The 13,541-nt window shown below is 43.9% G+C and overlaps 1 protein-coding gene across 1 annotated transcript in view; it reads left to right on the top strand.

The window, feature by feature from the left end:
- The first annotated feature begins 750 nt into the window (after positions 1 to 750).
- The window catches only part of doc2g (double C2-like domains, gamma), a 32,462-nt gene continuing 19,671 nt past the window's right edge, over positions 751 to 13,541 (top strand). The window contains exons 1-5 of the mRNA XM_030051961.1: positions 751 to 824; positions 3,310 to 3,721; positions 4,340 to 4,419; positions 6,420 to 6,494; positions 11,384 to 11,493. Coding sequence (XP_029907821.1) covers positions 3,328 to 3,721; positions 4,340 to 4,419; positions 6,420 to 6,494; positions 11,384 to 11,493 — 659 coding nt within the window. The 5' untranslated portion in view covers positions 751 to 824; positions 3,310 to 3,327. The remainder of the gene's footprint in view (positions 825 to 3,309; positions 3,722 to 4,339; positions 4,420 to 6,419; positions 6,495 to 11,383; positions 11,494 to 13,541) is intronic.

The raw sequence follows: 13,541 nt of genomic DNA on the forward strand, positions 1-13,541 counted from the left end.
TGTTTCAGTCATTTTATTACTGTTGCAGAAGACAAGCCTCACTGTGATGACTGCTATAGTTGGATACAAACAGACAAAACACACACATACCCAGACACACGCTTGGTTGGGACTGACATAGTCTTCATCAATACAAAAGTAATCTGGCAGTGTGATTGTACGGCTGGCAACATGTTCCACAGTCACTCAGCTCAGTCAGCGAGTTGAATTTAATTTCCTTTCTCTACCCCTCAGCATCTGAATTTTTCATCCCCGAGACAATATTTCCTATTGTGAGCGTTCACAGCTCTGACGCTCACATATATCCTGCCCTATTTTATCAGCCTATTGATCACTGGGCATATTTGTCTTTGTGTTAGTCTGTTTGTCCATCTGTACAGTATGTGCTGTCTCCCCGTCTGTCTCTCTGTCTTACTCTCTGTCTGTCTCTCTATCTGTCTGTCACTCTGTCTCCCCTTGCCCCTTTCTACCCCTTCACCCTCGGTTTCCTTAAATCCCCCCACTGCTGAGAAAGTGAGTGACAATACTACATGCACAGTCTGCAAACGACTGACAGGGAATTTAACCAGACACGTCACAACTAAGGGGAAGGGAGGGAGGGAAGGAGGGTGGCACAGAAGAGGAGAGTGAACGATGAACAGAGAGGAGGGAGAGAGAGAGAGAGAGGGAGGGAGAGAAGAGAGAGAGAGAGAGAGAGAGAGAGAGAGGGAGTACAGAAGGATATATTGACTCAAAGCTGGTCTGCATGCTCCTCAGTGTGTGAGAGACAGAGGACGTGAGAGCAGGCAAGATGGAGCGCTGGCACAGATGAAGACTGTCCCTGGGTACGTGTGTTGTTTTGGGATGACGCACATCCACAAACTATGTCTGCGTGCGTGTATGTGTGTGTGTGTGTGTGGTTATGTGTGTATGAATATGGGGATGTGTGCACATGTGTGCCTGCATGTGCGTGTCTCTGTCTGTCTGTGTGTGAGAGAGAGAGAGAAAGAGCAAGAGAGGGAGAGCGTATGAGTGAAAGTGTACACAAGCAACATGCTGGAAGGTATTATTTCTGTGTGTACCCATGTGTGAATCTGTGTGTTGCTACATGACAGCGATGTGAATGAGTGTTTGTGATGGGGATCTGAATGAGCATTTCTGAGCACTTATCTGTGAGAAGCAGGCGTGTGTGAGAGAGAGTATGTTTAAGTAACTTGGCTTCATGAGGGAGGAGAGACTCCCTCTTTGGGGAAAATGCAAGTTTACAGCTGGTTTGGTCTTGAAAATGTTCCATTTGGATGTAGTTGGAGTATTGGCTTAACTGGAGGCTGACGGCAGATAGCCTTGATTTGTGTGTACATAATATATATAGTGTAGTGTGTGTGTGTGTGTGTGTGTGTTGTTGCCACAAAGTAAAAGAAAAGGATTTTATTTCTGTTTTTTGGTTTGTTTTGTTTTTCTTCTCATCCACACCAAGAACTCATTTGTTACCACTTCCAATGTACGCTCCTTCATTCTTTCGACTGTACTGTTTGTCTTTGTTTTACTGTTTAATAAATCAGTTTTGGTCATATATGTTCCAGATAGAGATCTCAATGAAATCAAACAGCATTTGGTGTTTGGAAGATGATATTTATCTAGCTCTTAATAGTGGTGGTCGTCATTTATAAATATAATTTTTTGACACTATTTTTTGGCATTTCTGCTTCATCTGGGGAGCCCAGAACAGAGAGAGACAGGCAGGGTGGGGGAGAGGGAGATGACATGCTATAAAGGTCTTGGGTCAGGTTCAAACCCAGGAAGTCGTGGTTTCATGGCAGCTGCAAACCCTAAATACAAAACAGTTTAAAGCTGAAATCTGCAAAATGTTTGGCACTTTGTTGCTCCCTGGCAGTGAACTACAGCAAAGACAGAGGAGCATCTCGTGCCTTGAAGAGTGAAAATGTCATCCACTGAACAAGTAAGGGTGAATATATTAATATCTTAAGTGCTGAAATCTGAAAGTAAAATAGCACTGGGTGATGCAAATATGTTGATGTGACATTAGCTTTGCAGCAGCTAGCTCTGTTTATCTCGCTCAGGTGGTCCGAAGATTATTTCCCGTCTGTCCGTATCTGTGTATATCTGAGACTGCAGATGCAGCGTCTGTGGTTGAATAATCTGGTTTATAGTGTAATGGCTCTGTTTTGAACAGACTTTATCAGCACTGTCATCCAGGACAGGTGTGACCCATCAACCCAATTCATACTTTCAGTGTATCTCAGTGTGCAGAGCACGGAGAGAGTAAATGTGCCCATTTTAGAGTTTTACCAAACTCCACCATACACTTTGGTATTACAGCAATACACTGAATAAAAAACATAATGTATTTCATCCTTTACATGGAATTGGACAGATACTATAAGCCTATACTGAGGGACCAGCAATAAGCAGTATGGACATACCAGTTTAACGGATGTTCTTGTGATTAATGAAATCAAAACAGTTCCCTAATAACCTCACAGACACAGTGGTGCTGACTTTTTCATTCTCCGACTGTGTGGAAAAGGGAAACATTTGGTTTAATAATGGGCTGAGTTTGATAGCAGTTGCCATGCTTCATTTCCTGACAAACACGCTAAGGACTGAGAAAGACCTGAAATAGTATTATGTAAATTTTGCTCGGGGTGGGGGGGGGGCTGCAGATGAGAGCAAGAGAGAAGTGACAAAGTGCGATAAGGGAGGGATTAGAGTGAAGTGCAGATACAAATGACATCACTAGATAGAATTAATACTTCACATCAATACACTTGAATATTCATTTCGAGCACAACCGCGGTGCACTAGCAACAATATGTGAGTCACCGCTCAAGTGCCATTACATTCTGGCAAATTCCAAGGAGTCAGAGTTGCATCAATGGAGGAAAACAAAAAAATCTTTCCTCCTGGACATTTTGAGTGTGTTGTGAATTGAATTTCAATGTCTGCTGCCCGCGTTGGCTTGTCTTGAAAGGAACTGACTCCCGCTGCTGCTGCTCTAAACTTGAAACTAGGGAAAAGTGGGAAAGTTAGAGAGTGAGAGGAGGCAGGAGACATGGCTGTGTTGGTTTATGTTCTTTCCTCACCCTTCTGTGGTAGTTCTGTGCCTCTCACGCCTCCCCCTTGCTACAACTTTATCCAAAATCTGTTACTCGCTTGTCGTCTTTACTCAAACTTGTCTGTCATTCAGCTTTTTCTTGCTTACTATCCCACTCGTAATGTCTCTCTCTCTCTCTCTCTCTCTCTCTCTCTCTCTCTCTCTCTCTCTCTCTCTCTGTGTGTGTGTTTCACTCTTCTCATATCAATCCATAGCCTCATTCGACAGCCCACATGAGCGTCTCCAAACCCCCGCCGCCCCCCTCCACCTCCCACCTGGCCATCCCCCCTTCCTCCACCTCCAACCCCCCCTCCTCCTCATCCTCCCCTTCTCCCTCGGTGACCCCCCACTCTTCAGCTCCCCCCCCTCCCTCCCCAGTCAAGATCTCTATGCAGGAGCACTTTGCCATCAACGTGTGCCCGGGCCCCATCCTCCCCATCCCGCAGATCTCAGATTTCTTCCCCCGTTTCCACGACTACCCATGCACACCGCCCCCACCACGGGAGAAGAAGATCCTGAAAGAGGAGACTTTTAACGGGGAGGTGGGCGGAGGCGATAAGGACAGGGAGAGAAGGGGGGACACTGATGGAGAGCGAGGGGAGGAGTTGGACTCCGATGATGATGACAGTAAGTTTTTCGCAGGGTGAACAAAAGTTTTGTTTTATGGCAGCTCAGAATCGAGTAGGATGTATTTGTATGCAAGTGGGAGTATCTGTATGTGTTTGTTATGCGTGGGTGAATGTGTGTGTGTGTGTGTGTGTGTGTGTGTGTGTGTGTAAGTGCTCTGGGGGCTGTGTTTATCAATGGGAAAATTAGTGCCTAATAGAGCTCAAAGTGATCACTGCCGCTCCGTAAACTTGAAAGTGGAGAGTTGTCGTTTTGTTTGTGCAAAATTAGTTTCTGCACACACTCCTCTAAAGCACATGTGCTTACACAGTAATTGTGGAGTCAAGCGATTTGCAAATGTCTTTGTCACTCCCACTTTCTGTGACAAAGCACCAGTGATGATTTATTGTGCAGAGCTGCAATAGTGGGATTCAGTCTGCAAGTTTCTGCTCATTCCCAAACAGTAATCAAACGAGGCAGATCAATTCATATTAAGCAACGTCATGTTTTTAAAAGGCCATCTGCTGCAAATATGGCTCAGAGATGGTGTGTGTGACTGTCAGTGTGTGTTTGCGTGTGCATTCTGTCCATATACTGGCAGTGATTGATTGGCCTATCTGTGCATTGTGTTATTTCTAGCCTACCTGGGCACATTGGAGTTCAGCCTGCACTTTGATCAGGAGAACAACTGTCTTCACTGTACCATTCACAAGGCCAAGGTACACACTTTTGTGCATGTGTGTAGTTTCATAATTCTCCTTGAAAAAGCAATTCATGAATTCTACTGTGGAGCTATTGTGCTTGTCAGAGGCTTGTATTTCTACCTTTATAAAGTTGCATGACAACTGTGTTCAACCATTCATACTCATGAGAGGATAGCTTGTTAAATCTACAAGGCTAAAAAAAAAACAAACAAAAAAACATTGTCTCATGGCAATACAAATTGTTGGGCATTACAGGACAGGTAAAGTATTTTTCAACCCAGGACATATCAAAATGTTGATACCTATTATTTATAACCATGCATAACACAACCTCATTGCCAGCTTTAGGTTCAATTAACTCACCACCCTGCTGCAGCTTCAGGCTCATTTTCAGCCTCAAAAACATTATATCATGTCCTTTCTGAAAACAGGAAACTCACAGCACAGTCAAATAAATCTTGAAATGGTGGCATGGGGTGTTTTCTAACAATATTTTAAGCATTTATGATAATGTATTGCCATGTGTGTGCCTGCTCCATTCTGCTTAGGTTAATGCTGCATTCAGGACCTCGGACCTTGGATAATGTGAATAATATTTGTTAGTAACCACCATTTGCAAACATTTGTGGTATTTTGTATTTTTTATTTGTATTTCTTCAATTGGTGGAGGGGCTCTTCCACCCAATCACATTTTTTTTTATTTACACATAGCCTATATACCTTGTATCAACAGCTTTTGTTCGTGTTTTTTCACAGTTATCACTAGCCTTACTCCCTGAGAGCCAAGTGCTGAGCCTCCCTGCTAGAAAAGTCACTGAACACGTCTTTGAAAACTTCATAAATTAAACAGGGTCCTGACTCTGCAGTGTATACAGAGCATAGACTACTATTACATCACCTTAATTTCAGTTGCCACAATTTTGCTTAGTTTATTTTTAAATATGTACATCTTATTAACTGTAACTACACCATGTACATAGCAGTGTTAATATTATTGAGTGACTGATCATAATTTAACACTGCCAGTCACCAAGGTGAAAGTAAAAGTAGGCTAACTGCCTGACACTGTGCTCTGCTCACCTCGTTCAGGGAGTCGGCTGGTTCATTGTGTTCAGTGGGGCACGCGGCTGCAGAGGAAGATGCATTTGCTGGATGTGGCATCAGGACAAATGATTTAGTGTGAATAGCTTGCTATAAATTTACCTGGCAGTAACTAAATAATAATAATAACAAAATTTCCGTTAGTGAAAAGAATGTTCTATGAAGGCAATGTTGAGCAAGCAAGCAGTTTCAGCATGGAAATAATGATCTTAGGTCAATTTTAACCAATATGTTTGCTGCACCTGGGGGACTAAACCAACTTTGTTTTGGACAAACATACTGCCGTACCTCTTCTCTCTCTCATTTTGCTTTTCTTTTTTGACTTTGTACATCTTGCTGAGTTGTATTGGCACTCCCTTCACTTTGCCCCTGCCACACTCTCAGGTATTTGCATTGATGCATCCTGTGAGGAGGCAGGGCTGAACCGTTTCATGTAAAATGGCAAGGTATTATAATATTGTTTGAGAGCCGCAGTCAGTCATAAGCCCTTACAATCATCCTAAATTCCTCCAATCCGACCATACGGTGCTACTGATCATGGGTGTCAACATTTTAATGTGGCCTGGGTTGAAAAATGCCAAACCTATCCTTTGAAGCTGCTCTGCCTTGTAAAATACATGCGGTGTGGCTACAGAGCAAGGACACAGTCATTGTACTATATATTGTGTTCTGTCAGATGATGTTAGTTATGTACAGTAATCCTCCCAGAACCCGGCAGCACTATTCAGATGTAACTGGCATGTCATATCCTCCGTCTTTTCCTGAGTCTGTCAGTTGTGAGAAGCGTTTGAGGGTGTGATGACTTCACCTTTGACCCAGTGTATGTGTGTGTGTGTGCGTGTATGGGTGCATGTGGGCGCATGTGTGTGTGCATGTGCGTGCATGCGTTTGCGGGTGTGTGTCTGTGCACACAGGGACTGAAAGCCATGGACTCCAACGGGCTGGCGGATCCATATGTCAAGCTCCATCTCCTGCCAGGGGCTAGCAAGGTCACTACTCCAACCTCACCTCAATTGCTATTAATGTTATCCTGTCACACACTGGATGCCACACACACTGCTGCACACACACACACACACACACACTGCTGATCTCTCTGGAAATCTCCACAGGGGAACAGACGACAACAGAAAATTATTTATTGGGAGGATTTTTGCAAATGCCGATCTAAAATTATCTCACCCATTGTATACCTAATTAAAAATGAGAAAAGAAGTTATTTAATTTTTGGTAAATAATGGAAAAATGCTGGGAGTAATTCATTCTTATTTATTAGAAACCATGAAAGGTCAAAAAGCACTTGCAAAGACTTGGCAGCAGGCTGAACTAGTCTATCATTTCGAGCCATTGACCAGGGAGTGTTTTGGTTGGTTACTGCTTAATGTGGTTTGGCCAATGCTCTGCTTTATCAAGCACAAACATGTTCTGGTCTATTTCACTGCTCTTGTCTTGTTTTTGACTCAAGCAGCAGGGAAGATAAGGCTTGCAACAACAGCCCCAGCAGATGGCAACCTGTTGTCGGCCATTTTGGCTCAAGGTGGCACAAAACAAAATGAGGTTAGGATAAGCAGGGAGGATGCTGAGCCAAGATGGGTTGGACATGGCAACTGTCTGGGGTCTAAGGTGCTAACTATATCACGTCTGGGGCATTTTTGTCCTCCAGCCTCCCTGTGTCCGCGTTCTCTTCCATTGTTATCTGTCTCCCTCTTCCACTTTCCACTCCTATCTCTGTAACTATCTCACTATCTCGCCGTGACCCTCTTTGACCTTGAAATACCAACAGTGTGTGGAGAGAAGGGAGAGAACTGAGAAGGAGGAAAGGGGGAGAAAGGGAGGGACTGAGGGAGAGACAGATGAGGGGAGGACAGCAGCAGGTGGTTGTCATGGAAACAGTGAGGATTGTTACACGGCTCACGTCAACAGGCGAGTGTTGATGGGGGAGGGGTGGGGCAGCGTGGGGTGGAGGGGGGAGAAAGCGTCAATGAGTAGGTAAGTACCCACAAACCACCGTTTGTTAAATATCCACCAGACTGGGCCACGTCACTTGAAAGTGGGAGTGTGCAAGAGTAAGAGTGAGGATGACGGGCTCACACACTCACACACACACACACACACACACACACACACACACATACACACACACACATACACACATACTTGGCTGTACACAAACTTGTGTCATAATCAGTATTACAAAAGACAAAAGGTTTCAGTTTCCACAAAGGATAGAGCTGTCAAAATACTCAGTGGGGAGAGGGACACACACACAAACACACACATACACACACACACACACACACACACACACACACACACACACACACACACTCTCTCCTCCTAGTGGGAGAGAGACGTGTCCCACACATTTTCCTCCTCCTCCTCCTCTCTCTCACTCTCACATCTTGTCACAGATGCTCTTTGCTCATATACTTATGCAGACATGCGTGCTGTTTTGGGCCACATGGACACAGCCACACGTTCAGGACATGACCTTGCTCATCTGAAGACACATGTTGAGAATCACATGACGCTTCACTCAGTCACAGCACTGCTTGTCCTAGTAGCTCCCTCTCTCTTTTTCTAGCTTTTACAGACCCCCCCCCCTCCACACACACACACACACACACACACACACACACACACACATTGTGTTTTAGTGCCTTGGTCGAATTTCCATCTGCTCCCAGTCAATGCCTGCCCATTCCTAATCGAGGTATATGGAAAATAAGATTTCCGATTCACCCACAGCCGCCTGCAATTTGTTTGCAGCTCTGAAAATATAGGGATAGAGGCTTAGGTGGATTGAAAGAAGTGAGAGGGTCTGCATACACAGATGGAGCAAAAAAGGAGGAAGAGTGTGATGGGCAGATGGAGGGCTAGAGATAAAACATTTAGAGACAGATGTAAAAGCACAAATGAGGTGGGAGAAAAAAAGAGACAGAGGGTGGCACGAGGCAGGATGAGATGCCGGTGCTGTTTTAAATGTTTATGCAACTTGTCGTAATGGGGTGGCTCAGAGGAACAATTCACTGCTTTTTACCAGCTCCTTTCAGTCAATAAGGAACGGCTATTTATTTATTTATTTATTTAGTTCCGTGGCAGCGAGTTGCCGAGTTTATTTGTGAGTTATATGCAGGCACACATACAGCTGTGCAACACCACTGTGAGTCGTGACTCGGCTTTTGAACCTCGCCCCGCTGCTCCTGCACATTAATGAATCAAACAAATGGTATGGATCGAAAACACTTGTTCCTCTCATGGAATGAACTGTGGAAGACTGACTCTTGAAGATAAGGACAACTTTACAGCAGAAAATGGAGAATAAAGGAGGACAAGCATGGGTAGTGGGGGAGGAGGAGGATGAGGAGGGAGGGGAGGCGGTGGAAGCAGAACAATGGGATCTAAGGACAAAAACGGGAGGATGGATGGAAAATCTGGCCCTGGGACTCTAGTAAGGGGCTGACTCTGACAGAAAGAAAGAGGCGAGAGAGAGGGAGAGAGGGAGAGAAGACAGAAAAGGGAGTAAGGGGGCATTTATCTTCAAAGCACCAGGATGCTGCCAAATAACCACCTTCAGATGTGTGCAAGACTACTTTTAGAGTATAGTCTACACTTTTCCCATCTCACAGGTGGAAACTTGCAGCTTTACAGTTTATGTGGGTATGTTATGGTGTTAGATTTAACTTCTTATGAGCTATTGAACACATGTTATTATAATTTCAAACAAAATTAAGCTTATTCAGGGCATTTATTTGCAAAAAATGACATACAAAGAATAATGCAAATTAAACAAATTTACCCTATATCCCTGCCTATGAACATATCATAAAAATGACAATATCTTTTCTTAAGAAAGGAACGATCAATATTTGATGAATGACCCTGGTTCTCTATTACAGTTTTGTGCATCTTTGCAGGCTCTCCACATTCTTTCTGACTGACTGTCTCATTCCTGGTGCACAAATCCCGATAACATGGTTAGGCGAAACGAGGTTTGGGAACCATTGCCACAGAAAAAACACAGAGATTCTGAGAATATGGAGTGATCTCTTTAATTTTTCTCCCCATTGCTGTGGGGCTTATGTAATCTTGCAGAGCCACACCTCCAGCTCAAACAACAGTCTGGAGAAATATAAAACACATCGGTTGGTTGGAAAAGGGCAGCAGTGCTGTTGGCTGTTGACATCATTCAAACTGGTCAAATTTTTCTGGGGCAGAGCACGGCGCTGATGCCTCATGCACACATGGAAGTTGCAACAGGATCTGTGCCCCCTCGGCCCTGCGCTCCCAAGGTCATATGCTCCTACAGTCCCATATTTTTTTCAGTGAGATTTATTCAAATAGCATTTAGACATTATTTACTGAACATGTGCTATCAGCATTGTTGTTTAAACACCAGAGGACATGCACATGATGGGAAATAATTTCTTTTTAGACTGAGGGAAAATGTTTGCTGATAAAATTTAATGTTATGTAAGCAGCCAATATTGCTCATGCCAACACTAATGCCAGCATTCTAATGTTAATAAAAATGTATTCAAATAAAAGACTATATTTGGAAGCTGCTTGACCATAAACACCATTTTGGATATTACTTATTGAATACATACTATCAGATTAAGTTTATTTGTCTAGTTTAGGGCAAATTCTTTATATGCTGAGAGAACAGGATTGAGGAAACATGTGACTGTTTCAATTTGAATAGGAGAAATGAGTAAGTCATGACACAACATACCTCAACCTGCAACATATGGTGGATCCAGACACTATTAGGTAGCTGGCAAAGCAAAAGTTTTGGCAAGGCACAAACAATGGAGGACATTAGAGGCTGGATTGGGTGTAATGCGCATACTGATTTGACAAGACAGAATCAAATCCTCATTTTAAGATTTCATTCATTTTTGTTTTGCTTATTTGATCTCCCCATATGTGCTCAGATTTACTTGTTGTAGCTAAGTCATTGATGGAAACCTGCCTTGCTTGGGAAGAAAAACAAACCAGAAGCTGTTTCCCGATGCTTGTGCATTAATCCTATTTCATACTCAGCGCTGCCTTTGGCTCGGCAGTATATTGTTATCCCAGGTTTCATGATGAGAATTTCTCCCAACCTCCTTTGATTGAGCCAGAGGTGCGGCTATGTAAGATTAGTACAAGACATGTGTCTATGTATGGCCAGTTAGTATGTGAATGTGCCTATGTATATAATGAATTTTGTTTGGATGTGAGCCTGATGTGCAGTACCAAAGAAAACAGCATTGTAACCAACATAATAAATATGAAAGAAAATATGAATAAAAAATATGAAAAACAAGATGCACATCCCAAAGGCAACTGTGGGAGATGAGCCAGCAAGTGCCTGCGAACTCTATCTATGGATGGTATTGTTAGCAGGGGCCTCTGGGCATTTATTCTCCTAGAAATCTTTAATTTTTCATGCAAATTGCATTAGTGCAGTCTAATTGGCTGGTGTGTTGTGTTAGAGAAGCAGTGCTTGTTTTGTGGGTCTGGCTGGTGCTGGTGCCCTTCCTTGTCAGGTGGGGGACGACAGACGGACAGGCGAGGTGAGGGAAGCCTCCCGTCCTCTTCCTCTCCTCTATAAAGTAGGTGGCAGATGTCTGCAATTACCTGAGGGAGAGAGATAAATGATGCTTCTCCTCTCTCTCTCTCTTGATCTTTTAGTCTCATTCCTGTTTGCTCGCTTTCATGATCTCTGATTCTGCCTCTCTCACTCTGATCTTACAAGTTTGCTCCCTCAACTCTAATCATTCTTGGTTCATCTTTCCTTCTTTTGTTGCCTCCCTTTCCTAGAATGTCAGTATTCCACTATCTTTTTCCCCTTTCATGTCTTTTCTCATTTTCACTCTTTCTATTCCTTCAGGCAAACAAGCTACGCACAAAAACCCTGAAGAACACCTTGAACCCAGTGTGGAATGAAACGCTGGTATATCACGGTATCACAGCAGCCGACATGACCACCAAAACACTCAGGTAGGCGTTCCGCTCTGAATTTCAGCCGGTTTGGCCTGCAATTAACACCATTCCCCAGACAGCCAAATGACCACTTTGCTATGCAGAGGACAAATATTCATGCCGCCAATTCTCCAGTGTATTGCCAGCAACTATCAATGCTTCCCAGCGGGCATTTCCAGGTAATTCATTATTGCACTCAGACAATGCCAGCCAACTGCTCCATGTGCCGTCACCGCGGTAACTGCTCAGGTGTTGGCTGTGCTGTAGCGTCTCTGGCCCTTCGTCCCCAAGTGCTCCCCATATGGAGTGATTGAGGTCATGCGTAGCCATCTTGGCCCAAAAAGTCTGACGCACTTGTCTCATCCTTCAAATCGAACTTGATTCAGAGGGAGTTTTGTTTTTGTGTGGTTGTGAGTGAGTCCACTGTGTATACGCTGAATGTCAGTTTATTCAGAGGTTTCATGGTAGAATTCGAGTGCATTGTTTATCCTGACGAAACACATACACACACTCAGACAAATGCACTTGCGCACACACACACTCACACACACACTCATCTCAATACATGAGATACACTCATACAAGTTAAAATGCACGCATATGCACACACAATCCTCAGCTCCAAGCACATAGACAAATACAGGCAGTCAGGTGTATGCCTATCCTTTTGCTTTTATGTCAAGGGCAATCACTGGCAAGAGAAAACATGCATCCAGAGAAAATACACACGTGCACTGAGAAAAAAACAAACAACACACGCACGTCCTCTAGCATTTGCAAGTACACACACGGAAATAGAATGTAGTCCACACACACACACACACACACATACACACACACTCGTGCATGGCAGCTCGAGGAGAGACCTCTCAGTCTCGAGGAAGCCCATCTGACCTCTATCCAAGGAGAAAGGAGAAAGCCCACAGACACAAATCGGTATGGGGGCTCTAGGGAGCCAAATGAGGAGGAGGAGCAGAGTGTACAGTGCCAAGCAAAGGATGAAGAGCGATACAGAGAGACAGAGCGGGAGTGAGAGAGACAGAGAGAGAGAGAGAGAGAGAGAGAGAGAGAGAGAGAGAGGTTGCTACTGAGATAGATGGAGAGAAGGAAAGGAGGAAAAGCGTGAATGATGCCAAGTGACAGATAGGAAGGGAGTGGGAAAGGAAACTGTGGAGGCCAAGATTGAGGAAAAATGAGAGAGAGAAAGCGAAAGCGAGAAGGATTGGCATGGAGAGAGTAGTTGGAGACGGATGAGCTTATGAATGGAGAAATCACAGAAAAAAGGGAGAGTGAGGGGGAGGATTTGACGTAAAAGGGGACCCAAAAAAAATGAAAGAATGGGGACAGAGAAAATATGTGAGACAGCAGCAACTGTGATGGAGTGAATAAAATATGACAGTGAAAGAGCAAGGAAAGGTGCAAAAAGAGAGAAAGGAAAATCAGCTCAGAGACTCTGGATGACGTGCTCTGACGCCAGTTTGACACTTGAGCCAATAAAAAGAATTTCTCATTACACCAGGGCAAGACATGGTGAGCAAAGAATGGAGGAATAGAGCGGGATCCCTGGGGAGATGTTTACTCACTTGCTTGTGCCTTGCTGCACCCCGCTCCACTAGTCCCAGCAGGGCTCAGAGGAGGGGGGGGTGCTCCACTCTCTGGTTCCCATACATGATGCACTGCTGAGTGCGTAGAGTCTGCCAGGACTCAGCCTCTCTGTGGATCTGCCTGGAGGCTCAGACAACAACAGGATAATAGTTAAACTCAAGTGTTAGTTTGTAGGTGGGCCACTGCGCTAGTTGGGGATTTTGCATGAATTTTCTAAAAAAAAACAAAAAACAAAAACAAAAACAAAAACAAAAAAAGCAGGATTGCTTTTAAAGGAACAGTTCACCCAAAATTCACCCAATATACTCAAAATATTTCCCACTTACTGCTAGTGTATTTTGCATCTGGATGGATTTTGAAATGATTCTCCCTAATGTAGTAAATTTATAATAACTTGTCGCATTTTACAGTACAATCATTGAATGCAAAAAGTAATACATTTTCCTGCATTTTGTAATAAC

The sequence above is a fragment of the Myripristis murdjan genome, chromosome 1 (genome assembly GCF_902150065.1).
Source record: "Myripristis murdjan chromosome 1, fMyrMur1.1, whole genome shotgun sequence".
NCBI lineage: Eukaryota > Metazoa > Chordata > Actinopteri > Holocentriformes > Holocentridae > Myripristis > Myripristis murdjan.